We start from the raw sequence: 27,886 nt of genomic DNA on the forward strand, positions 1-27,886 counted from the left end.
CAAAGGTATGCAGATATTTCAGCAGGCATTGAACAGTGAATGTGCTGAAAACCACTGTCAGGAACATGCTTGTAAACATGATTATGAGATAATGAAAGCAAGAAAGTTCCAGTTTTAACTTAGCAAAAAATAATCTTTTTCCTTCTCCTTCTGTTAAGCAGCACCCAAAGGTCCTGAGGCGCAGAAGCCACTTGGTCCAGCCCCTTCCAGATGCTCTGTGGCAATAATTGAGAAATGATATTAGTTTCTTAAAAACACACAGCAGTAAGTACAAAGAAATCTATCTTCGAACTGTGTGAATGTACCTCCTGTAGTGTCAGTAAAATATCTTGAGAATTGTTGCCAGTCTTTCAGCTTCTTCCAGGTAGTAAAGTTACATACTTTGTGATTTTATTGTAATAGACTGATGGATTGGTTATGTTGAATCCTGGAAAATATCATGTCATATGAATCACAACCAATCCAGCCGTCCGTGCAGGTTAGATGGTCAGACTGTGGACAAGTAAAGCATGGAGCTCTTCTGCCACCTTGTGGTGTACAGGTACAGCTGAACGGAGAGCTGTGATATGTGGTTTTATGTTGTGTATGACCTGTGTTGTTGGTCTCTGCTGTTTATTTGTTAATTGATTAATTGAATTGAATTTGTGGTCAACAGGACGGAATCAGTTGGCAGTAGAAACAAGGTGTGAACACAACATTGACAGATCACCTTTTTAGCTGATATTGCGAAGTTGTTGGCAAAGAGTTGTTCATTTACACACCCAGCAGTTACGGAGTTGTGTTTGTGTCATTCCAACATTCATTCTCTTTAAGCTGTTTTTGGTCTCCACCAACTCCTGAGGGAAATACCAGGCTCTGCAGCTGCTAAATGCTCCACTATGTGCACATAGTCTACATTAGTGTACAGTGGGTTCATAGAGCTTTTCAAAAATGTTTTGAAAGCACAGGGGTGACAGTGGGTGGTAGCCACCACACCTAACCACACCCCAGCTGCCACCCCAGTTTGGTGTCAAATGCTGTCAAATGATTAATTATTATTATTGTCACTTTAATTTAGATACATTTTCGGTGTTAACAAAACAGAAATTAAGTATCTGTTATGGCCACATTTTAGACTCTGATAGGTCTGAGTTCATAGAAGAAAAAATCATGTATCATACATTAATAATGGAATGTCTTACAGTTCAAGCAAATATTGATACATGTGATTGATTGTGATTAAATAAGCATATATTTCTGCATGTCTCCATGCCACCCTCTTCTCTAGATCCACCCCTGTGAAAACGATGCTATGAGAGTGCTGGGAATCAACCAAAACAGTACAGTTGTGTCCAGAAAGATACCGATAAACAATGAGCTCAAACTCACTATAGGCTGCTGATAATTCTCTGTAGGTCTCTCACAACGAGCGACTCCTTTCACTTTGTCATATTTTCATTTGATACAATATTAGGGCAAACATATTGATTATGGCCTTTATACTATATGGTCTTCTGCTCTTTTCTAATCTAGTCTTCTGTTATCTGTTATAATGTGATGACACTGGCTTCATTCTCATTGAAAGAATAAAAAATGAAGGCTTGTAGTTAATGTTTTTAATCTATTTCATTATCTTTTTTATTTAATCATGTGAGATGTATGTATGGTTTTTATCTGATTTGACACTTTTTATATTTTATTTATTGTGTTTTGTTTTTAATGCCACACTGTGAAGCACTTTGAGCTGCATTTCATGTATGATAAATAAAGTTTTATTATTATTATTATTATTATTATTATTATTATTATTGTTATTGTTATTGTTATTATGATGATTTGGAGTTCTATTGTATGAGACAGGCCTGCAATACTAGGGTCTATAGTACAACAGCTATGGCTTTTGGTTTTGGTGTGCCACCCCAGGATGTCCAGTGACCCTTGTCTGGCCACCCCTATGAAACATTTCTGGGGGCACCCCTGTTTGCCATCACTGTGTGAATGTGGCTGTAGTGTAAAAGCGCTTTCAGTGGTCATAAGACTAGAAAGGCACCATATGAGTACAGGTCCATTACTATTGTTACTGTGCGTCCCTCTGCTCATATATGATTAAATATGGAGTATGCTAAGATTTTGTGTTATTCTCTGCTATTTTAATTCATCTGTTATTTGTTTTTAGTCTCTTCTAGCTTTAACTATCTATCTGGATGCTTGATGTGTAAATAAGCAACTGTTTGGTAACCAGTTCAACCTAAAAGGTGTCAGTGTTCACAATTTGTTTCTGCTGCCCCCAAGTAGACAAACAAAATAAAAAAAAACAATTACTGCAGGTTGAAATTGGTTACATGTGAGGGTTTACAGCTGGATTTTCTGATCACACTGAGTTGTATTGCTGACACTAGGGAATCATCTCTATCTATCTATAACCTCTTTTAGTGGCATCTCTCCATGTGCCTGAGTGTTTGCACACCACCTGCCCTTATATGGTGTTTAGGGGGCGTCACCTACGTTAATAACAAACAATAGGCCACACGCCTGCAATTTAAGATCCAGTGGGATTTGTCATTCAGTACACCTAGGTAAGAGCAGATTTGGATGTTTTTTTGGTTCACCTGGAACTGACTTCTCTTATCGTCTCTCTTAACAGAAAAATATTAGAGAAACTGAAGAGAATGTTGCTGCATGAGGTCCAGTATATACCAATATGTGTGTGCTGGAGGCATACCTGCTGCTGTGTGTCTGCAGCTCCACCCATCTGCAGCAGCTCAGGAGCCACAGCTGCAGTTGAGTCTTCACTCAGCGAGGAGCAACAGTGAGAGGTGAGCTGACTGCTTTCTGACTTTACACTTGCTGTCTTTTCTGTAAATGATATACTTTCCTCTGTGTGCTGCTGTTCTGTGAAGATGAAGAGCTGCAGTGCAGTTTGGGAGGCATGTTCAGTGAAAGTCTCAACACAGGGACAAATCATTACTTTCTGATCCCTGGGAGCAGAGTGCAAATGTTACTGTAAGGTTATTATATGAACTCAGTTTACCAAAGTCATGTTAAAACTCCAAATAGGAATGTGGTGATTTTGATCTGTAAACAACTGAAATAGCCTTTCAACTGCCAGATTTTATTTCTTCAGTTTTCTATTTTCTAGATATGGCAGCCTAACAACCAATATGAAATTTGATTCAGATCGATCCCCAGTGCCCTGTGTTGACAGTAAATCTGAACATGGTATGAACTGCAGCCCTCTTTCTGTTTGATAAAGTTAGATTCAGAGCATAAACAATACAACAAAAACATTGATTTTCTACTGTAGTTAAAGCTCTTTTAAAAGTCTGATAAATATTAACCAGACGTCTGCATGTATGTTTTCTTACCCAGATAGGGATTGCTGAAGAATGAATCGATATTTTTTTTATTTTACGTTAATGAATACTTATTGTACAAACTGCAGCAGAAAGTGCTGGAGATTAACTGGCCTAAGTGGTTGAGGTCTGCTAGTGTGGTCACAATTCTTAGATCACTGTTCTTTGCTTTCAGTCAGTGCAAAAGACAGCAAGCAAAGATTTGTGCCAGTACTCCACCTTTGAAGATCTGAAAGCTGGAGCTACAGAGACAGGGGAGGCAGAGAGTTCATTTGAGGTCACTTCCAGGTCAAAATCTCACTTTTACAGAATAAATTAGCTTCTTAAATCCCTTTAGTTTTCTCAAGGAAGTCTGGCAGCAATGAGGAAATAAGTCAAATCACTGCAGCTACTACAACAAGGAAATTAGTCTTCTATTCTTCAGACTTTTAGAGAAGCAGGACATGCAGCATTCTTCCTTGTACAGAAAAAAAGAACCTTATGCAGGAAAAGCAGTTTTTCTAGTCGAGATTAAGACGAGATTTCAACTTTCCTCACTTGGATAATGAATAAACAATGGGAGCCTGTTTCTATTTCTAAAACAAAGTCACAGTTACATAACTACTACTTCCTCCAGAGCAGCTGAATGGCAGGTTCTTTGGTGAGAGCATTTGGCTTATGTTCAATAGCATCAAACCAAATCAAGTGAACTTTCCTACAAATTCCCACAGTGGATGAGGGTGAATATGGACATTGTTGGAACATGCAGACATTCCTCAAAAAGATTTTGCTGCGATAAAGAACCTGAAGCTGTAATCTCAGTAAAAAAGAGAAAAGAAAAGAAAGAAAATCTATATCATTCACCTCATTTCACTGTTGGCTCGACTACGGTTCACAATCATCAACAGAATTATTTCTCCTTCTATCAGACAGACGTGTGTATCTTTGTCACATACACTGATAGAGTCTCTGATAGATACGGTGTGTTTGTGTTTGTGTGGCAGACAGAAGAATGACGGACAGCATTAGTCAGTAGGAGGAAGGAGTGAGAAAGAAAGGAGTGTTTCAAGTGGGAACAGCGTATGAGTATTACATGTCGAGACAAAGAGGCTTGTTCCACCAAGCTGATTTGCTGACTTGCATATCAAGCCCTAAACTGATGCTGTGTACACTAATAGGGTGCGTCTATACATGCTTTTACCGCGGACAGAATGATCGAAAAAGATTTCATCAGGTAAAGTTTTTGCCACTGCATATCAAGACACACAATTAGTATATTTTAAAATCTTCATATTTATGCATGCTGTATATGATTTTCAGACTAGATGTCCCACTATCTCCAGCATCTCAGACCAAAACATGAGCAATCACACTGCAGCTGACCAGACTAATAAAATCACTCCAACAGATCATAAAACACACATCAATCGAACTCAACAGGAACAAAATATATCTCACTAAAACCTCTCTTTATTTGTTTTTCCACTGTTCCGACAATCAACTATACTGGTTTGGTGTAAATTAATCCTAAATTCACTGAGCTAGATGAAAATAGCCACAAAACTAAAGCTAATCCTTGGGGACAAATGCACCCGTCAAAGTACATCCACTAAAAGTGCTTGTTTTTGCCACTGACGGGCTCAGATTGTTATTCTTATTTAAGTGTCTACAGAGATAGACCTTTTGTTTTAAGGACAAAAGGAGGGTAGGGAATGTTTCCATTAGTGTGTAATCACCTGAAAATAAGAATTATTGTGTTTTTGTGGCGGAGTCAGCCATATTGAACCTCCATGTTTATACAATAACCCAGAACGGACAAACCAAACATTTGTTTCGCGGCCCTCATAGTTTCTCCTATATGCTTCAAAGAGGGGGTTGCAATCAGCAACTACACCCTAGATGCCACCAAATCCTACACAGAGGTCCTTTTTAATATCTTCATATTTAAGAAGCACCTGGTATGTGAAAGCTGTCAGTGTCGCATTATCAATGTATCAATGATTTAAAATCTTCAAGGATGTCTGGCAGTGATGAGGATCTGCCACAACAAGGAAATAAATCTTCTATCTTTTAGCTGGGCTTGTACCCTTTTAGAGAAGCAGCATGTTCAACATTTTTCTTTGTAAAGGCGAGGCACATTCATTGTCCAGGTCACAGTGCTAACAGGCTAAGCAAGGATGTATCTCCCTAGTTATTTCCTCCAGCTCCTCCTGGGATCCCAAAGGCATTCCTAGGCCAGGTGCGATGTATAATCCCTTAAGTGTGTCCTTGATCTGCCCTGGGACTTCTAGTAGGACTTGACAGGAAGGCCTCCACAGGCAGATTTTTATTTCACATTTTAACAACAAAGCATCCAGGTGCTAAAGAAAACTTTTTTTTCCTCACATGTTATTCTTGGCTTCATACAGCTCAGTCTTTTCTCAGTCATTACCTCTTTTATGTTGTTTTCATCATGTTACATTCATTGTACGTGATACGCACTGGTCTTGAAGTTGAGAAGGCATTCAACGATGCAGAAAAATAATAATAATCAATCATTCCTCTCAAATGCATTTAAACTAAAGGAGCCTGTTTTGAAAATGTAAGGAGTAGAAAGAACAGATATTTTGTTAAACACAGAGCTTAGTTGAAGCAATATAGTGGATGCTTCTCTGACTAAGAAGTCACTGCAGGATTATTTCATCCATGCTGGCCAGTCCACAGTAAATTGCAGGAGAGAGAAGAGCAATACTCATCCTAAAAAGGTGTGGTCATAAATGAAGAGAATACCCCTCTGGCTGTAGCAGAATGGCACAGTCCAATTATCAAGCCTCATCTTCTTGGGCTGCTGTGATGCAGCAGATCAGTCTTTAACCAGGAAGATAGTCAGCTACAAGACCCTGACAGGGAAGTTAATGGATATACTTATATACTGAATTTAACTTGTGTTCACTCAATCTAGCAAAGTAAAGTGGGCTTTAAAAAGTCTATTCTGATCTCAAACAAAAGAACTTAAAAACAGCACCATATGGTTTAATATCATCATATTTAAAAACTACTAAATATACGAAAGCTGTCAGTGTTGCATTTTCATCTGTGAGGTTTATTAAACTGCTCCCAATTAGGGTTTTTCATTACTGGTTAATCAGCTAATTCCTTCTTTCAATAAATCACTTGAAATGGTGACAAATGCCCGTCGCAATTTCTCGAATCCAAAGCTGACATTTTCAAACAGACTCTCTCGGATTCTAATGTGAATCTCAGATAGAATTCCTCCTTGATTTCTGCTATTTTCTTTCAGATTCAAACTGGTCTAGAAAGTTTCAATCATGGCTGCAGAAAACAAGCCCAGCTGAAACAAAACCTATCCAAAACCAGCAAAGCTGCAGAAGAGTAACAAGGAGCGCCTTAATCACTGTCTCAGTCCAATCATTTCATACGATAGATAAAGCACAGATCAGCCAGCTTGTGTAAACGGCTGACACTAACTTGACACTAACTTAACTTGTGCAAACAGAACAAGGCCGCTGGGAGTTTCATGAAGAACTGTGTGAAGCGTTGATCATGTTCAACCGCTAGACACAAAGTCAGAGCAGTGGAAAGTCGAGGACGCAGCAGTCACCATGATTGATCTGAGTTTTCTGACGGAGGAGGAGCAGGAGACCATCCTGGCTGTGCTGAGAAGAGATGCTGAGCTGAAGAAGGCTGAGGAGCAGCGTGTCGAGTGAGTTCCCTCTCTAAGTTTGACCTGTCATAGACCAGACTTTTTTTTTGCAAAAAAGTAGCAGTATATAACATTTATAAAGATATGAAGATAGTTGATTGTTTGTCGTTTGAGTGATTGACTCTCATTCTCAAGGTACCAAAGTGTCTGTATTTGATGTCCTGGGAATGAGATTCAACAATTCTTTCTTGGCTCTGATTGGTTGTTTTCTTTGGGACCCAGTGGATTCTTGCAAAAGCACTAGGAGGCCAGAGGAACCTGATTTTTTTCAGAGATTATCTGTCTCATGTACTACTGTCAGGATATAGTGAAAGTTTCCACGAATATGACAAAATGACAAATCTATTTCTATAACGGTTACCTACCGCAGCTTTAATGTTTTGAATAATAGAGAAGTGCATAAACATTTCCCATTTGTGTGTCTACATTCAGGAACCTACAGAAGACTGCGAGTGACAGGGGCCAGCTGAGGTACATGACTGGTGAATGGTTCTACGAGACCAAGCAGCTTCGCCATCAGGACCGCATCCACGGCTCCGACATCATCAGGGCCTCCATGAGACACACACATAAACCACTGACTATACGTGAGTCTACTATATACTGCATTGCTATTCTTTTTCTTTTTTTAAAATGAGCGTGATGCCTTAAAGGGACAGTTCACCCCAAAATCTAAAATGTGGACATTAACAGATTATTCAATTAACAGCATTTGGCACAAACTAGGGTGGTCTTGGTTAAAGATCCCCTCCAGATATGTTTTAGGACAAAAAATACTTATTTTTTTAGTTCACTTACCTTAATACAAATTCTTAAAATCCTTCTCCCTCAATTCAAACGTTTGTGTCAAATACATCATTGTGCACAGTGTAGGTCAATCATTTGATAGCACTCCTTGTAGTTTTCCAGATACAGCCATTTCTGTATCATACTATGTTTAGTATTTAGTCCCTAGGGGTTACTCATTCCATCTCATAGAATTTTCTCTGTTTGAATCTATATTGTAACAGTCCCAAATGATCTGAAAGCAGTGTTTGGTGTGTGTTCAGTCTCTCTAACTGGGATACTCTCAAGTGAATGGACTAGTATCTCAGTAGATAACACTACAGTTGTGCAGTGGGTCGGCCCAGGAAGCTCCCAGTTAAATTCTGCTACTCAGGTGGCACTTGCCCTCTTCATCTGGGTTTTTTTTACAACTCACACTGCAGTTCTTCCGCAATGTGACTCCAAAAGACCCCATTCTCTTGAACCCAACAGATTGTGTCAAAAGTGATTCCTCATGTCATTAAATTTCATGAGGCTGTAATAATCCTCAAGGTCAGCAAAGGAAATGCTAGACAAAAGGGTCAGTGCAAGCAAAATAACAGGATTACAAGGACTTCTTAAATCATTGTACATGACTGAGCAGAGGCTGTGCAGGGGTTCAGCTTAACGGAAATCAGCATTATTGTATTTTTTTAAATATATGTTTTTGCCCTATTTATATTGGTATAAATATTACAATAAGAAAGTAGAGTAAGCACCTACCTGAAACAGAAGATTAGACGATTAGTTGCCTCTAAAACTTCCAAGTTAGGTGGATGATCTTTTCTTCTTTTTCTTCAAGGGCGGCTGTGGCTCAGAGGCAGATCCCTGGCTCCTGGTGCCACATGTCGAAGTATCCTTGAGCAAGATACTGAACCCCAAATTCTTCCTGATGCTGTGCATCAGTGTGTGAATGTGTATGAATGTTAGTTTCTGTTTGATGGACTTTGCCATCACTGAGTGAATGTGTGTGAAAGGGTGAATGTCTCATGTAGTGTAAAAGCGCTTTGAGTAGTCGGAAGACTAGAAAGGCGCTATACAAGTACAGGTCCATTTACCATTTACCATTCTGGTCAGGAGGGACACGTATAAATACATCTGGGTTGTTTTACATAACTCTGTGAGGTAATTATAAGCTGTCTATGCTGTAATGACAGTAGCTGTGTCTGTGTGCTGCAGTGGAGCTCTCCCAGATACTGCCCGAGAAGCCCAGTTTTGTCAGCAGTGAGAATAAAGAAGTGTTCGTCCCCGCAGTTCTGTGCGGAGTCCTTCAGGAGCCTCACATGCAGCTCAGCAATGAAAGGTGAGTTTAGAGAACCAAAGCAGAAAGTAGGGTGCAAGTGGAGGTCAATTGTTTATCACATTAGTTAGGAATGTAAGTACATTTACTCAAGTACTGTATTTAGAGCTGTAGTAGGTAACTGTTATAAAAATAACTTTTTGTCATTTGCTTAAACTTTCACTATATCCTTTACCTGTGAATCCCCTGGCCTGGGAATGAGACTCAACAGTCAACTCTCTTTCTTGGCTCTGATTGGTTGGTTTTGTTCATTAGGAGCACTAGGAGGAGTCAGACAAACCTGATTTTTAGTTATTTTGTATTTGTGTAAGTTATTTGTTTAAAAAAAAAAACCTACTGCAGCTTTAATGGGAGAGGAAAGAAGAACAAAGTAATTAAAATGACACCATGTAAGATGTTTAAAGGGGAAATGTCTGTTTGGTGTTGACAAGAAGAGACTTATCACCAGACTTATCCTTGAAACTGAAGAGTAGAATAACAGACAGATTGTAAATTGAAAGATTTTACCCAATGGTCTTTATACATTGCCTTTTGTTGTGGCACTTCAGCCATTGTTAGCAAGTTTATAACTCTGTTTTGGTTCATGTAAAACAAGTTAATGTTTAAAGAAAACTCTGCCTGCTGCAGCTTTAAGTAATAATTTGTAAAGTACAAATTGCTGTACACATTTAGAAAACAGTAACTTCACTATAAACAAAACATATGGCCTGTTTAGTCTGTTATAAGTACCATCACATGCTGCACTAGTAGAGTAGAGTATTTGGGTGTGATTGCTAATGACTGGAGTTGTGAAAGCAGTAAATGGATACTTAGTAATTGGCCCCAGATTTCTCAGTAATCGTCTTACAAGGTCAGGTGTCACATGGTCATGTTTTCCACTGTTCCTGAGGGGTAAACCCTTACACATAAATGTTTTTCTTTCTTTTAAGGCTGTTTCAGTAGCCCTTACCCACAGCAAACCTTCCAGTTTTATTTCTATCTATATTCTGATTATTTGCCCTGAAGTTTTGTTGCACCTTGCACAGTTGCAACATTTGCTGTGACAAAAACAACAGGCAGTGTTTAGGTAATGAGATTAATTTACTGCCCATTGACCAAATGGTGTTAATTGTATAGAAGGCAATGTAATGCACTTACATGAGCATGTAGATTTTCCAAATCAAGATTAAATTAATTTCTTTTGAAGTTGCACAGCCAATTTTCAGAAATTGTCAGTTAATCTTGTAATCTGTTTATTTTAACAGTTATCAATACCAGAACCCTTTTGAAACACCACAAGATACATCTAAACCAGTTTCACCAACAAAGGTAGGATCCTGTATGGAAAACAAAATCATTCACGCTTCAGTGTGTTGCAAGTGTTATATGTATCTATTTTATTGTGTTGAAGCAAAGAAAAAATCCATTCAACAGCGAGGACCCTGCAAGTCACCCTTTGGAAGGGGAGTACAGTCGGTTATTACATGGAGCAGGGGATCAACCCCGGACACCAAATGAGGGTGCGTCTTTATAAGAACATCGGTTTTGCTATTTTAAATATGTATTATGACTGTAAGTGGATCCATTGTGATTTAATGATATATCATGTGTTATGTTTCAAACTGAGTGGCCTGCTCGATGGACAAATTGTGAAAGCAGTTGCGTTACAAACCCATGTAAGTCTGGTTCTAGCAGTCACTCAGACATCCAGGTGTGTGGGTCCTTATCTCTTCAGCTATTTCAGCATTTCCTTTTAACAACCTGTGCATGAACATTGGTTGCATGGCAGTGGGGAGCATGTACTGGCTTGCCATTTCAAACAATTTTGTTATCTGATTTTAGTTCATTTTTGTTTTTGTCGCAATTCCAGAGAAGGCATTTTTACACAGTGTTACAGAAAACGTGCCAAATTACAATTCCACACAGGTCCTTGGTTGATTAACAGTGCTTGTTTAAGTATATTTAATACCTCAAGAACCGCATTCTTAAGGTCAAATAAGAGAGACAATGCTTTAATTGAATCAAAGTCCCACAGCTGAAGTTTTAATATGTAAGTGTGTTCTCTTCCAGTCACTGTGAAATGAGCCAGAGAGCTCGGACCACAGATTTTCCCAAGGGTTGTAGTGAATGGAAGTCCAAATAAAAAAGGCTTCCAGACTAACCAGAGGATTACACAGAAATACATTCCAAAGCCTTAATCTGTACTGCATGACTTGTGGCTGCTGGAAATATTTCACAGGAGCTGTGAAAACAATGTTTCTGTGGGAGAAATTATAATCACAAATCACATATAGGTCAATTGGTTACCTAATAATCCATACTGAAGACTGTAACAGTTATGTATGTACATCAACCAAGGTGCATGTTGTACACAAAAAGCTCTTGAAATGTGTAGATCTTGAAAACTTAAACCTTCTATATATAACTTTCAGAAAAACGTTGTTAATAGTGACAACAGTGGCAGTTAAGTGAACTGCAACTCCATACACATCCTGGGTATCGGCCAAACATGACAGTCAACGACCACAGTTTAGCTTAGCTACAGTTAGTTAGCCTCGCATAGCTCTTGGCTAGTAGAAAGCAATCGCTTTGTATATTACATAATTTATTGTTGGCTAAAATCAACACTGTTTGTTATAATACATAAGTTAGTATGATGGTTCACGTGAGCTGGTGAAGTCATTTTTTTGCAAGCCAACATTAGCCAACTAACATATCCACTCAGGTAGTACTTTGTTAGCGACCAAACAAGCTATTGGTGCTATCCATTTGTCTCGTGAACTCGGAGCCCGAGTTGCTCTGACGCGAGAACTTGACGTAATTCCCTGGCTTGTACCACTTCTAGCGTTCCAGTTTGTCTTTGGGTCTTTGGGCATTACGAGTCGGAAAGAACATGGACGCCACCAGTGCAGCAGCTGTCTTATTATTGCTTGTGGCTCATCTAAACAAGCTCAATGTGAAATAATAATGTTTTTCTACAGAAACACTAACATTTCAAGTAATTCTGTTATTGCAAGTCTTACATTTCAATAATATTTTCCCATTTTCACCTATTTACACTTTCCAACTCGGTTTCCGAGTTCATGAGACAAATGGATCCAATCCAATCCAATCCAACTTTATTTGTTAAGCACTTTAAAAACAACCAAAGTTGACCAAAGTGCTGTACAGGAGAATAAATAAAGACATCATAAATGTAAACAGTGATGGTGATGATGAAGACCACTGTGAGGAATATAGACAGTGATGGCGACAACACTGGAAAGTTCCCGTGGAAAGTTCCCGTGGCAGACAACACGGACGAAGTCCGACGGTGACAGCTCGATGTCCGGGCTGCAGACGCTCTTCCACACAGACGTGCCCGGCGTTACACCACCTGTTGTTTATGAGCACGGACAGTCCCCCTCCTTTCTTCATTGGATAGCACCATATGGTTAGCCTTCCAGCCATCTTGTTAAGTCATGCTAAATAACAAGGGGGGGCAACTATGGCTCAGAGTTAGAGCGGATCGTCCAACTCAGTCATCTGAAACATGACAAGGAACCACAGCTAGACTAGACTTTCCACCACTGATGGAAGACTGGAGTCTTATAGTGTAGGAACTGGGACCCCAGAGTAGCCTTCAAGACAAAAACACACAGCTTATGTGTTGTTGGTTAAATGGTTTCATTTGTTTTTGTTTCTTTCAGGGCCTTTACCATCACCTGACAGCTGCCTTTCTTTTGCTAGCAACCTTAAACAAGACCCTAATGATAGCCCAGTCAGCCAGAATGCATCTGTTCCCCTGCCACTGCCTGAAAACAGAGCAGTCAGCCCCTGTTCTCAGGACTCTTTTACTGAGGTAGACGTGTCAGGAGGTAGACAGGCTCACTATGCTGCTCCGCGTGGCATCCTCAAGCACTTGTCTAATTCTAGCTCCTCCGACTCCCTGTTCTCTCACTTGGATACGCAGAGTCCAGTTAGCCTGCATTCTCCCACTGAGACCTGGCTAGACAGGAAGCAGGTGAGGTTCAGCTCAATGGTCAGTCTGAGCACAGTGGAGTGGCAGGATGGGAAGGAGCTGGGAGAGCACAGTTTGTTGGACTTCGACGCCATCGCTCTCTCTGAGATAGAAAATAATAGTGACCTTGAGAATACCGCCACTGCCACTGTTAGCACAAATAGGCCTTTACTCAGTCCACTGGATTCTCACGAACTCAACTGCAAAAATGAGCACCTCCAAGAACAACAAGTTGGTCAACACCAGGTCCTCGGTGGTAAGCGTTTTATTTAAAACCAGTGTGTCAACTAAACAGCCAATCACCAAGTCCAACTAACCAACATTGTCTTCAATATATATATTCATTGATTAACATTTACAAGCATAAAGAATTGTCCACATTAATCCTGCTTCTGCATGTTCTTGCATGCAATAAAATGTGTGCATGTAAGACTGGTGGATAAGAACAGCAAGAATTTTTTTATTGTATTGGGTTTTACTGTACTTTTCTTTGGCATTATGGGTAATCTGTCACATGATTCTGAAGAGTTTCATTCATGAGATGTCAATCAATATTTGTCACACTTTTCCATTAATGTCTCATGCCATGTGTTGGACTTTCATTGGTTTATTATATTACTGTGAAATGAAGTTTGGCATTGCTAATACCAAAGTATTTGAGTGGGGTGCTGAGGTGCAGCCTTAATATACTGCAAATTGTATTTGGTCTACAATTGGAGTTCATTATCTGGTAGACAAGTTTAGCTTACTGATGCCAGCTGTCAAGCTTACTTTATCCATCAGTAATAACTGTCTCAAGCTCCTTTTAGCCATTTTCCTCGCTGAGAGTGATAATTCAAAATCTGTGTACCCTATGTGAAATCACACAGTGAAAGCTTTAGTGAAATAGTTATCTTTCCCTCAAAAGGGGACATTGGATGTAGGGGCAATTTCTATGTGTTGGAGCCATTTCTTTTCAGTGCCAGGCAGATCTGCTAGTATGTGTATTTTTGTGTGCCACTGTGTCTTTTTTATACTACCACTGACAAGTACCTTTTTCAAATAATTTACATAGTGACTTTTAAAATGAAGTGCCCTCCTTCATTTAATAGTAATACACCAAGAAAAGCTAACTTATTATTCTGTGCAGTTGTTAGCAGATATAATGTACATGAGTGATCCAATTGGTGGTTACTGTCTTTGCAGATGTATCTGAGCATTGTCATTTGGGGTTCCTAAGCCCCTCAGTGTCTGGACTCGTTTCTGCTGAACAGGAGTCAGGTAAGCATGTTAACCTGGAGACAGTGCCTGAAGAGGACTGTTACTCTCAGGCTAAGGCCACAGACTGGCAAACTGGACACAATATTCACCAAAAGCTGCCTGAACAAAGCACTCAGCAGGACAACTCTGTTGAGGTTACTTTAGATACCAAGCTGTCAACTAATTGCAGTTCAAAGGGTTCATCTCATGCTGTTTCACCAAAGCCAAGACAAAGGCTGCTTGGAATTTTTAGAAGAGAAAAAGATAAAACTACCGAGGTACAGAGTCCAGAGAAAGAAGAGGTGAATATATCTAAGCAGAAAGAATCTGGCAACACCCAGAATCTCTCCCAAGGTGCTGCAGATACCATCGTGGACAAACCTGCAAGTGTCACTCCAGAAGCTAAATCCTCTGAGATGACAGCGGTCAGAACAGTACAACTTGCAGCACTGCAAAACACTCCATTTGAAGAAACAGAAACCTCAGTAGATGCAGACAGTCAGCAAGAGACAACAGAAGGCAGGGTTGTTCAGCTTCCAGAAAAGCTATCCGATCTGAAAGCTTTCTGGAAGAGAGAAAACAGTGGTCCCAAAATAATATTTACCAGAGAAGAGGCAAGGCCCAAAGACATCACCAAGACAGAAATAGAAGCTTTGCATAGCCCTCAGACTAACTCAGATGTGGAAAGCATAAACAACAATCTTTCGTCTCAAATGGAACTGACAGTTGAGGATACTGCTGGAATAGTCCAAGAAAAGAGTTTGTCACCACTGACTGACAGTAGTCTGTTAGTAGATTTATCTAAAGAAGATGGCACATATAGAGCAAATCCAGTCCTCATCTATGAAGAGACAGATGACGTAACTGGTTCAGTAACAGAGTCACAGATTTCTGAGCCAAAGGAAATTACTCCTGTACCTTTCTCTGTAGCCTTCAACACCCCAGAGCAAGAGGGGGATATTATAGTTCCCCTTCCCAGGAAATCTTGTTCCAGTCTTGAAGAAGACAAGCCAGCCGAGATCAGTCAGCTTAAGAATCTCTGGGAGAAGGAGTATAAAACACCCAGGGTAATCGCTGAAAGAGTCAAGGAAGGCTCAAGCAGTTCAGTACTCAGTAACAAAGTGGTTTCCGCTGAGTCCGATCTGAGAACATCCTTGGATGGCAGCGGGAAGTCTGAAGCAGAAGTAGAAACGTCTCCATACAAAACCAAGTCGAATGTTGTCTCAAAATCATTAATTGTGACAGACAAGGGTTTTGTCAGCCCAGACAGGTTACAGCTGAGGAGTTCTGGTAGTAATGGGGATGTACACTCAACATGTCACCTATACCAAGTCAAGGCTGATACAGAAGCTCAAGAAAGGCCCCTCAGTCCTAGTAAATCCCCAACTCCAAGATCAAAAGACCTGGATGATGAAGTCAGGAGGAGTCCATCCAAGACCTGCCACCCAAGGGTCCTAGAATCCTCCAGTCCTTCAAGATCCAGGCTGGAAGGCTCTCCCTTGAAAACCTTTCCAATAAATATTGACCCCCAAACTAAGGTTGCTGATGTGCATCAAGGGAAGCCGACACCAGTGCCAAGACAGAGGAAGAGTCCCTCTAATGAAGTAAAGCCGGCTGTGCTGACAGACACTAAACCTTGCACAGACATCACCTCTTGTCCAGAAGACAGTGGGACTTCTTCTGGTAATGTGAATACGCAACAAAGTAGTTCAAGCTCCTCTACTTCAAAATCCAAAAAAGCCTCAGAGAAGTTAGGGACCTTTACACGTCTTGCCAGATCTTTCATCCCTCAGGATTATCAGCACTACATTGGGCCACAGGAGAAGGCCCATGTTCCTTCTTTTCACCAAGAGAAAGCTGCTTCTGCTGCTGCTGCTGCAGACAGTGATGTGGTACACAGACCACAAAATGCCCTCAGAGACTTTGTGGGAAACCAGAGTGACAGTCCAAGTGAGGGGACTCCTCCTAGGATCAATTCTTGGATTGTGCAAAATAAAGATGGAAACTGCAGCCAAGACACAACGACAAGGGCATGGTCTCTGTCTCGGGCAAGTTCAAGCAGTGAGCATTTGAATTCTCTCTCCATTTATATTTTTCGAGATAATGATTGATAAATAGAAAATACAGTGATATTGTCTTGAAACAAATAACAAGTTAACATATTAACATTACAGTAGGTCTGATTTGACAGAGAGTTGGTATACTTGCCCTACTAATTCATCACATTTTTTTACTGTAATTCTTTGCAGCTGTGTTTAAATTTTTTTTCCTTTTGTATTTCCTCTTCAATTGTATCAATTCAAAATTGTACAAATGTTTGGATGTTAGCTGCCCTTTGGCCAGTAGAAAACAATTTAGTTCTTCGTTAAATGCTTTTAGTAGAGCAGCGTCTTGTGATTAAGGAGCTGCTGCTGCAGTAGATATGTGGTTTGTAAGAAGCAACTTATTACTACAATACAATTCCTGTTAATGCATCACGATAAACTGAAAACACTGTAGGGCCATGTAGTGTTTACTATGATGAAATTTTTTACACCCTAAAATGAGTTACTAAGCATTATACTTAACTGAAATGTTTGACTAAATAAACGTTCTACTTGTTTTCTATTAAAAGTAAACAGTTTTACATGGTTGCTTAGTAAATCGTAAAATATGTAACATCTGCGTTTCCAGAGCTGATTTTGTTTAATTTGTGGCAGGTTATAATGAGATTTCTAGTCCTGTAATGTCAGCTCTGAAACGACTGTCCTCGAAGAGCAGGTCCTCATCCAAAAGTCTGGAAAACCTCAACTCACAAACAAGTAACACAACTTTTAAATCTTCTGATACTGTTCTTCTTTAACACAGCTGATGGTCATAAAGCTTTATTGTATTGCAAGTGCATTAGTTATGGAAACCCTGAGAGCGGCAAGTGAGAAAAAAAATTGTTGTTTATGGTTTGAGAACAGGTGAAAGAATCAGTTGCTTTTTTTTCCCTTCTGTGAAAAGTTTTGGCCACAAGACCCTGAGATGCACCAAAAGGGTTTATTTCACACAAGGTACCGACTGTATACTGTTCTTTATACTTTACACTAATTTAAGAGTGCATGGAGGAATTCAAAGTCACCTGGATTTAGAACATGGGGTAGTGGTGCACTTCAGCCTCTTGTGGCCAAAATTAGTATAACAACAACAAACACTTTGCGGGTTTGACCCCTAAGATCCTGGCAAAACTTACTTTTCTTCAACTGTCAGATTTAAAAAGATTAAGGAACTATCCTGGCACAACACACACACACACACACACACACACACACACACACACACACACACACACAGACACACACAGGAAAATAATTTCAGACTTGTTCTCACTTGCTCTCAGGGCTTCCGTAATTATTTCAAGTTACATGATAAAATGTTGGGAGTGGTATGTAAATAATACTGTCTCATGGCCCTATTTCTTAGGAGAAGAGACGACCCAAAATACCTCAAGAGAACAAATGAATCAAAGTGTGGATGATGGTAAAGATGTGTTTCGCTCTTTAAATCAGCATATCCTTTCAGTACAGAAATATTCATTATACTGCAACTTTAAGAGATTTAAATCATATCTTTCTTTCAGTCTCTGCTAAACCATCAGCCTTCCCTCTCTCCAACTCAAAGCAGATAAAAACAAGTGTGTCTGTGCCTGTTCTTCAGCAGGACGAGGTAAATCGCTCTTAACTGACTCTTGTACTGAACTCACAAACAAAATATCCAGTGTTCAACATCTGCACTGCAACTGGTGACCTGATACAGCTACCAACTTGACTTACCACATAATAGATCAACAATTTATTTGCTCTTATGACTAATTTTTTTTTTCTTCTTCTATAACTGATTTTTTTTAATATCAGACGGACAGTGACAACACTTTTGAGACCAACCTAGGCTGGAGAAGAAACACGGGCAGCTCCACGTCTAACCTAAGTCTCTCCTCGGGAATGGCCTCCATGTCATCTGTATGTCCACATGCAACTCACTGCATAATATAGGTTTTTGATAAAAATACACAGTTTAACCTACCTAATCTGAATGTTTTTATCTTTGATTATTTTTTAAGCATAGCATGTGGTTTATAAAAATCAGTGTGCAGACATTTTTAAGGATAAGGCTGGCGATATTCTGTATTTTTTATTGTTATTTAGTCAACAAATCCCATGAAAAGACCCAAACCAACAATATGACAGTTCCTTCCTCAATACCGACTCCCCTTCCTTGTCTGTGGATTTCAGCTCCAAACCCATTGGTTCCTACTTAAGACCTAAATTTAATTCAGTTCAATGGCACAGAGACAGAAACAAAAGTGCACAGCAACAACAGTAGCAACAACTATAGAAGTGACTGATGACGACAACAGCCACAACGATGGGGGACAATGAGCAATGATAATAGTAATAATAGTAACTGTAGTAATAATAATAGTAACTGTAATACGAATAACAATAATATCCGTAATATTAGCAATGGGAGTCAAGCAGGACCATGGCAGGAGGCTCCACCAGGATCGATAAGAACCTGTGAGACAAGAAAGCACAAGAACTCCGGGGAAGAAGTGAAGTTAGTAACATGCATTAATGGGACATGAATGAGTGCAGAAAGAGAGGGAGAGGAAGAGAGGAGCTCAGTGCACCATGGGAAATCCCCCAATAGCCTAGGCCTATAGCAGCATAACTAAGGGATGGTTCAGGACTCACCTGATCCAGCCCTAACTATAAGCTTTATCAAAGAGGAATGTCTTAAGCCTACTCTTAAATCGGGAGGCTGTCTGCCTCCCAAAACCAAAAGCTAGTTAGACAGAAGAGGAGTTTGGTGGTTTGTAGGTGAGGAGGAGGATGTAAATTATATTCTGAATTTTACAGGGAGCCAGTGCAGAGAACCTAATACAGAAGAAATATGAACTTTTTTCTGAGTTCCTGTCTATACTTGTGCTGCAGCGTTTTGAATTAATTGGAGTGTCTTAATGGACTTATAATAAAGAGTTGCAGTAATCCAGCCTAGAAGTAACAAATGCATGGATTAGTTTTTCTGCATCCGTCCGTGACAGGATGTCTGATTTTAGAAATGTTACGTTATTGAAAAAAGGGAGTGGGAGTTAAAGGACATATCCTGATCAAAGATAATGCAAAGATTCCGGACGGTGGTGCTAGAGGACAAGGTAATACAATCTAGAGTAACTGTATCTTTAGATAAAGAGTTTTGGAGGTGTACAAGAACTTTCAGAAAATTGTAGGTCATCCAGGTTTTTATGTCCTTAAGGCATGCTTATAATTTAGCTAATTGATTAATTTCATCGGGCTTGATTGATAAATATAACTGGGTATTATCTGTATAACAGTTAATGGAGTAATTCTTAATAATGTTGCCTAAATGAAGCATATAAACTTACAAAAAGTAAGGAAATTTGGTTGATTATTTCTCTGTGGTAACAATGCTTTTTGGCATTAACATCTTATACCGTTGGAAAGCCTGTTTAGTTCCCTTTCAAATGGTGCCCCATTTGTAAGGAACATGCACTAGTGGGATGAGCAACAGAGCTGAGTATGTGGGTTGCGCCCATGAAAAATTTGCCAAATCTTCTCTGCCAATGCCAAACAGCTTATTCTGCCATTGACTTGTTTGGTGTTTGGTGGACTGGATGATTGAAGTTTGAAGAAAAAAGACATATTGGCAATTTAACAATTTATTCATTTCACAAACAGGAGCCTCAGTAGCGTGTGGAAGAATCACAGCCACAACAGCCTGGCACCTCCTCCTCATGCTGGTCACCAGCCTGGTCACACACTGCTGTGGGATGGCATCCCATTCTTCAACCAGTATCTGTCGCAAGTCAGCCAACGTGGTTGTGTTGGTCACTCTGGCACGAACAGCACGCCCAAGCTGATCCCACAAGTGTTCAATGGGGTTGAGGTCAGGACTGCTGGCAGGCCATTCCATCCTCTCCACTCCTACATTCTGGAGGTAGTCTCTGATAAACCCCGCCCTGTGGGGGAGAGCGCTGTCATCTTGGAGGATAGAGTTCAGTCCCAGACTGTGGAGATATGGGATTGCCACTGGTTGCAGAATCTCATCTCTATATCTCTCTGCATTGAGATTGCCTCCAATGATGACAAGCCTTGTTTTTCCAGTGAGGGAGATGCCGCCCCACACCATCACACTGCCTCCACCCAAAGCGTTCTCCGCGTCTTCTCCACACTTTGACCCTACGACCCTTCTGCCGTAGGCAGAATCTGGACTCATCACTGAACACAACGTTCCTCCACATGTTCAGGTTCCAGTGCATGTGTTGCAGACACCAGCGCAGACGGGCCTGACGGTGAAGGGCAGTCATGGCAGGACTCCTGGCAGCCCTATGAGACCGGACATTGGCTGCGTGTAGTCTGTTCCGGATTGTCTGGGCAGAGAGCCGTCGGCCATATCGTCCTGCAAACTTGACTGCAAATCTGTAGAAGACAGCCTACGGCACCTAAGTGCTGACAGGGTGAGGAAATGGTCTTCTTGGGGTGTCGTCTTCTTGGGACGCCCATTTCGCGGCCTGTCTTTGACATCCCCCGTTTTATGGAACTTGGCCTTCAGTTTGGAGATGGTACTGGGGCTCACTCCAAATAATGCCGCAACTTGGTTTTGTGGAACACCAGCTTAAAGTTGCCCTATTGCCCCATTAGCTGCCCAATCAGGTGCCAATCAGGCACCTGGTTGGCAGCACCTGGGGGTACCAGAAGCTCAAAACAAGTGTCAATAGCAACAGCAAAATAACCTGTTTGGCAATGGCAGAAAAGATTTGGCAAATTTTTCATGGGCGCAACCCACATACTCATCATCCCACAAATGCATGTTCCTTACAAATGGGGCACCATTTTGTCATTTTGGGAATTAAACAGGCTTTCCGACGGTATAAGATTTATTGCCAAAAAGCATTGTTACCACAGAGAAATAAGATACCAAACACAAATTGCCTTACTTTTTGTGCTAAGTTTATAAAGTGAATATAATTGGTCTTAGCACAAAACCTTATGGAACTCCATGCTAACTTTAGTGTGCATGGAAGATTCATTATTAACATTTACAAATTGAGATTTATCTGAGAAATAGGACTTGAATTACTAGGTTTGAATTAAAAAAAAAAAGACCTGCCATAAAATGTACTTAAAGACCCCTTCCACTATTTTTTTCTTCTTTGTCCTACAGCTGACTGTTTAAGCTTTACTGTACAGAGGGGTGAAGCCAGACATAGTAAACGTTTGGGGTTTAGTCCAAATCTAGGGGGGTCCGGGGCATGCTCCCCTAGGTCCCCCATTTACAGCAGCTATATGCACTGTTTTCAAGCCAGCTGAGATATAGAATGGCTAAAAATCTTTGCATCATTTGAGAAAAGCATGATAGTTGTCTGGAAAAAAATCATCCTGTAAAGCCTACTACCTATTTTTTTTTTCTAATTGATCTCCAACTGTCTTCATAATTTTTAAGGCAGAACACAAGCATCATTGAGGTTGACTCCTCATGAAAACCTTTATGTCCATAGCTAGCTAATGTGTTCACTGAGGTGACACGACACGACGAATGAAACACAGCACACGCATGACCACAGCCCCCCATGACGATGTTAGGGCAGACCTATAGATGGCGATGACAGAACTTTAGCTCAATTGATTTGTCGGTCCAGTCAAAGGGACTGAGGCGAAAGATTTGGGGCTAGTTAGAAAACAGCCTCTGTCACTGCTGTTTGAATGATGTGTGTGCAAAGTTTGACACTAGAAGGATGTTTTCACATTCATCTGCTGAAAGTGGAAAGTTTCTCTGTGCTCATTGAAAATTCAGATTTTAAGGGGCGGGGCCTACCAGCATGATTTGTGACATCACAAATAGTTAGGAAGTCCATCCTGGTCCAGTATCAACTTGTACAGTGTGATGTAGAAACTTGAAGCCACCAGTGCACATCCACTGAGAATGAACTTTACAGTGAAGTAGGAGACATCTTGTGTCCAGCAGGAAAACTTTAGAAATCAACATTTGCATATTCAGAGATTCTGGAAGTTTAAATGAGGTAGGAGGAGTAGATTACTTTTTAAGGATTCTAATGTTAAAATTACACTTTCTTTCCTAGAAAAAAACATACCAGACACACATTACTGTTCCAAACTGACATTTGTATTGTGTCTTAATACATGTTTGGAGGTGATCTTTATATAAAAAAGACAATGATGTTTTTTTTTTACAAATGAATGTAGTCATTTTCCCTTTACACGAACAATGAGTTAACAACAGAGCGAATGGTGTTTTCTCTTATCTGTGTTACTATGAATGAGCAGGTGAGTGGCAGCATGAGCAGCATTTACCCTGCAGACTTTGGGGACATTGAAGTCCAGGGGAGCCTCCAGTTAGCAGTGAACTACATTCAGAAGCTTGGAGAGTTCCACGTCTTTGTGGTGCACTGCAGGGATCTGGCAGTGGCAGACACCAAGAAGAACCGCTCTGACCCGTAAGTGCAATGTTATATTCTGTATTGTGATAATTGTTAAACAAAGGTTTGAGAAAGGGCACAGGCAGCTCAGGAACGAGGCTGACACATGTCTCTTTTTCCAGGTATGTGAAATGTTACCTTCTTCCTGACAAAACAAAGCTGGGAAAGAGAAAAACCAATGTAAAGAAGAAGACCTTAAACCCCACCTACAATGAAATCCTCAGGGTAAGTATTCCATATTTAGTCTTTTACAGATCACTTATATGTGTTGCATATTTTACACATTTTTGTTGCATTCCTCTCCTTTCATAGTTTAAAATCATGATAGAGGTGTTGAAAACTCAGAACTTGAACATCTCTGTGTGGCACAACGATACTTTTGGGCGGAACAGCTTCCTGGGGGAGGTGGACCTGGATCTGTCAGAGTGGGACTTCAGCAACACACAGATAAATGAATATGCATTAAAACCCAGGGTAAAGACTTCAGTTCTCTACCCAGTCTGCATATTGTAGAAGTGATTTGATTGACTCACCTCAGCTCAAACTTTCAGGTCTCAGAACACACTTTGACATCTTCTCCTTCACGTCCGATGGACAGCAGAGGACAAATGAGAGTCGCCTTGAGATTCCTGCCGCAGACGTCCCACAGTGAGCTGATGACTCTTCAGTTTTTTATCAGTTCCTTTCTCTCAGTTTCATCACTCATGACACTCTGACTTGCATCTGCAGGCAAGAGAACATCAAGGATGGAGACTGGTGAGGTGCAAATTTGGGTGAAAGACTGCAAGAATCTTCCTCCAGTCAGAGGAGTTGTTATCGACCCGTTTGTGAAATGGTAGGAGCCAAAGGACTCAAAATTCCATAAATAAATCCAACATTATGAATTAAGTGATCATTACAAAATACATAACTTTCACTAACTGAAACTAAAAAATGATATTTAACTTATTCTGAAATGTTGTTTTATCACCACTAAGATAGTTTATTGCAGGTCTTTCTTTTTTATTCCAGCTGTTTTTTTCAGTTTCATATAACTGCCAATCACAAAAGAATAAAAACAAAGTGACATTGAAATTAAATAAATTGATATAAACTGCATGAATAATATCTAAATGAACTGCAATACACTTTAGTGCACTTTCAGTAGCAGAATGAAGTAACATTTCATAACTTTCATAAGTTGACTTTTGAAAATGTAAAAACGTGTATTATTTAACAGTTATTATTAATTTTGTACACGTCGTTTCCATACCTGGCTAGGTTTTTGTCAGGTCAGTCCAAATGAATACATTTTCATTTTTATCTCCTTGCTTTCCTTCCCGATCAAGCACTGTACTTCCCGACACAAGCCGGAAAAGCCGGCAGAAGACGCGGGTGGTGAAGAGAACGGCCAACCCGATGTTCAACCACACCATGGTTTACGACGGCTTCCGACCGGATGACCTCAGAGAGGCCTGTGTGGAGATCACGGTGTGGGATCACGACCGGCTGAACAACCACTATATCGGCGGTCTGAGGCTGGGGCTGGGGACAGGTGAGAGTCCACTCCATTGATACTATTTTAACATGGTTCCACCTACAGTCTGGATGCTTTTGATACGAGTTTGAACTAATTTCCCCCTGGAGTGTGATCTGAATTTGGATACACAGATCTCTTTGTACCATATGAGAAAATTCTCTTTCTAAGCAAGCAAGGTCGCATAAAAAATATGCCGGCGTTGATAAAAGGAAATGATAAGCTTTGTGGCATACGATTCTAATGGATTGGACAATTTGGAAGCGGTTCTCAATTCCCATCTCTATGCCTGCAGTTCCACTTCTTACTCTGAAACAATCTGTGACAGAGACGTGATTTTTTTCTGAAGTCAATAACCATAGCTTTGGGTTTTAGAAATGTTCAGACTGAGAAAATGATTATCATATTAATGACAGTGACAATAACTGTGAATTTCAGAATGTGCCCATCCTTGTATGACTCCTACAGTCAGTTTAGGATGTAGAGAGGGAACAGTAGGGACAGGATACGGCTCTGTGGGGAGCCTGTGGAGCACAAACAACCCACTGAGGTCTAGAATTGTGGGTACAATGTGTGATCTGAGTTTTGATATTCTGTCTGGATAATGAGCACACATTACATTTACACCACTGTTTACATATTGGTGTCCTCTGGAGATGGTATATTGTTTGCATTTATGTAATCCCTTTTGCTCTATACACTACAGTATAACATGCAGACTGCATTTTAACACCAGGTGGACAAAGTCTTTGTTTCTGCCTCACATTCAGAACATTCAATCATTGTAACTTGCAGTTATTACCTTCATTTTGATAAGTGATTTATGTGCCTTTCTGTGCAGGGAAGAGCTACGGGGTGGATGTGGTTTGGATGGATTCAACAACAGATGAAGCAAACTTATGGCAGAGGATGTTACAGTCTGATGGTGAATGGGTGGAGGATGTTTTACCTCTGAGAATGTTGGTGATGGCAAAAAGCAAGTGAGATTGTATAAAACGTGTTGATGTGTGTGTGGAAACTTAAAGCTGCACTAGCTCATTCTTATACAAATATGTTATGTCATATTTGCTGAAACTTTCACTGTATCCTGACAGTAGTACACGAGACAGATAATCTGTGAAAATCAGGTTCCTCTGCGTCCTTCTGGTGCTCCTGGTATTTGCAAGAATCCACCGGGCCTGAAAACAACCAATTTAGAGCCAAGAACACTAGTTGATTGTTGAGTCTTATTTCAGGGTATCTTGGAACCGTGGAAATGAGACTCAACAATTATCTTCAAGCCACCAACCCAAAGTGTCTATATATTGGAAAATTGGAAATTGATTAGGAATGAAATGTCATTAGAAGCGCTAAAACGAGCCAGAGGAGCCTGATTTTTTCACAGATTATTTATCTGTGTTACTGTCAGGAAATATTAAAGGTTTCAACAAATATGACAAAACTTGTTTTAATAATAATTACCTACTGCAGCTTTAATGGGAGGACATTGAGCTGAATCTACAACTGAAACTACAAACTGAAGCCTTATTGAGCAATGTGTATGTATCCGTATAACTGACGATCATTGTATGACAAATTGACACACAAGGTTGTATAGTCTAAACCACATGTTGAATTTGTCTTCTCAGTATGTCAAGTATTTATAAAAGATGATACGAAATAGGGCAGAGGATGCAATCTAAGTTATAAAACATACAAATTGTTTTGATCTGAAGATATATTTGATCTGAGAACTGATTATTTGTATATAGTCCTGTTGTTCTATAATATGATCACTGCATCAAGCAGTCCTATCTTCAATAAACAGGATATTAATGACTTGTGATGTTGGTTTCATGTCATTCATATTATAAAAGTTAATCAGGGAAATAGACATCATAGTTAAGTTATTGGGAGCAATACTTATCTCAGAAGCAGCAATGAATGATCAGATTTCTTATAGTTTTCCACAACATTCAGCCTCGGTTATTGCAGCTACACTGTCACATCAGTACCTCAGCACAACTCCTCCAATCAAGCCTGCCTGGACATGCTCAATTGTGATTCTCTTCGGAAAATAACAGCAATGAGCTCTGAAAAATTAGACTTTTTGCTTTAAACTTTACATTTTTAAGAATCAATAAATACATTTAACTAGGTCACTTGTCACAAATGTACCTTTTATCACACAAGACAAAAATAACGTAACAAGATAAGGACAAAAGGACAGGAGTACATAAATCAGAGCCTTCAGTTACCAAGCTCCTCTCCTGTGGAACCAGCTTCCAGTTGTGGTTCGGGAGGCAGACACCCTCACCACATTCAAGAGTAGGCTTAAGACATTCCTCTTTGATAAAGCTTATAGTTAGGGCTGGATCAGGTGAGTCCTGAACCATCCCTTAGTTATGCTGCTATAGGCCTAGACTATCGGGGGATTTCCCATGGTGCACTGAGCTCCTCCCTTCCTCTCTCTTTCTGCACTCATTCATGTCCCATTAATGCATGTTACTAACTTCACTTCTTCCCCGGAGTTCTTGTGCTTTCTCGTCTCGCATGTTCTTATCGATCCTGGTGGAGCCTCCTGCCATGGTCCTGCTAGATTGCCATTGCCAATACTGTTGTTGCTGTGCACCTGTCTGTCTGTCTGTCCGTCTCTCTCTCTCTCTCTCTCTTTCTCTCTCTCTCTCTCTCTCTTTCTCTCTCACCCCAACTGGTCGACACAGACGACCACCCACCTAGAGCCAAAGGGTCTGTCCTAGGTTTCTGCCTTTTAACAGGCAGTTTTTCCTTGCCCTTGTCGCCAAGGTCTTGCTCATGGTGGTACTGTTGGGTCTCTGTAATTAATGTTAAAGAGTTCGGTCTAGACCTGCTCTATTTGAAAAGTGTCCTGAGATAACTTCTGTTATGAATTGGCGCTATACAAATAAAATTGAATTGAAAATTGAAAAAATTGAAATCAATATAAACCCAATGCACTTAGGGAAACTAAAGATAAACATATGACTCAGCGTATTTAAAACTATATATAGTCCCACTCTTCCAGAGAACAATATTTTTTATCAAATAAAACTTGATTGAAGTTTAAATATAAATATTTCAGCTAAAAGAATAATTGTATTACTTATCTGAGAACTAAATCATTAATCCAGAACCCACAAAATAATGTTAAAATTAAATAACAATTTTGAATTTTTTATTACTTTTTTGTTGTAAAAAATTCCATTTGGCCAAAACAAATGAATCAAATAAAACTATGAAAAGAGTTTCCTGTCATATTCGGTGAATCCAAACCATACGTTTTTCTCTTTTTTCAAGTTCCAGTCCTTTCCAACAGCAACTATTACATGTTTGATTGTCTTTATTGGCCACCAGAGGCTGCTGTTGGGCCACAAATGACAACAACCATTGAGAGGAATATCCCCAAGGCCCACTGCTACTCACTGTCAACTCAAGTCAGTATTATTTATATAGTCCAATACCACAAATCACAGCTTTGCCGAATTTGCCTTTGGTTCTTTACAATTTATAACAGCCTCTATCCTCAAACCCTGGATTCAGATGAGGAACCCCCCC

General features: G+C 40.0%; 1 protein-coding gene across 9 annotated transcripts; it reads left to right on the plus strand.

The window, feature by feature from the left end:
* Positions 1 to 2,553: 2,553 nt before the first annotated feature.
* On the plus strand, positions 2,554 to 26,152 carry sytl2a (synaptotagmin-like 2a). 9 transcript variants are annotated; one of them, XM_051401430.1, is made up of 19 exons: positions 2,567 to 2,795; positions 6,592 to 7,014; positions 7,447 to 7,601; positions 8,998 to 9,121; positions 10,363 to 10,426; positions 10,509 to 10,617; positions 12,787 to 13,353; positions 14,283 to 16,397; positions 17,036 to 17,137; positions 17,784 to 17,840; positions 17,941 to 18,026; positions 18,215 to 18,319; positions 22,667 to 22,836; positions 22,941 to 23,043; positions 23,131 to 23,292; positions 23,370 to 23,466; positions 23,548 to 23,653; positions 24,147 to 24,352; positions 25,176 to 26,152. In XM_051401430.1, exons 2-19 carry the CDS (start codon positions 6,914 to 6,916, stop codon positions 25,316 to 25,318), a joined length of 4,572 nt encoding a protein of 1,523 aa, XP_051257390.1. In that variant the 5' UTR covers positions 2,567 to 2,795; positions 6,592 to 6,913; the 3' UTR covers positions 25,319 to 26,152. The 9 variants fall into 9 exon arrangements, with proteins under 9 accessions (XP_051257394.1, XP_051257390.1, XP_051257391.1 ...); XM_051401431.1 differs by having other exon boundaries at positions 6,808 to 7,014; XM_051401438.1 differs by having other exon boundaries at positions 2,577 to 2,795; positions 14,283 to 14,357.
* The last annotated feature ends 1,734 nt before the right edge of the window (positions 26,153 to 27,886 follow it).

Source organism: Dicentrarchus labrax, unplaced genomic scaffold (assembly GCF_905237075.1).
Source record: "Dicentrarchus labrax unplaced genomic scaffold, dlabrax2021, whole genome shotgun sequence".
Lineage (NCBI taxonomy): Eukaryota > Metazoa > Chordata > Actinopteri > Moronidae > Dicentrarchus > Dicentrarchus labrax.

Excerpts from the sequence above, each read along its gene's own strand:
- sytl2a (XM_051401430.1), top strand. The coding sequence starts at position 6,914 with ATGATTGATCTGAGTTTTCTGACGGAGGAGGAGCAGGAGACCATCCTG. Across the intron at positions 13,354-14,282 it reads TCAACACCAGGTCCTCGGTG|ATGTATCTGAGCATTGTCAT; the intron begins GTAAGCGTTTTA and ends CTGTCTTTGCAG. Across the intron at positions 24,353-25,175 it reads GAGGCTGGGGCTGGGGACAG|GGAAGAGCTACGGGGTGGAT; the intron begins GTGAGAGTCCAC and ends CTTTCTGTGCAG.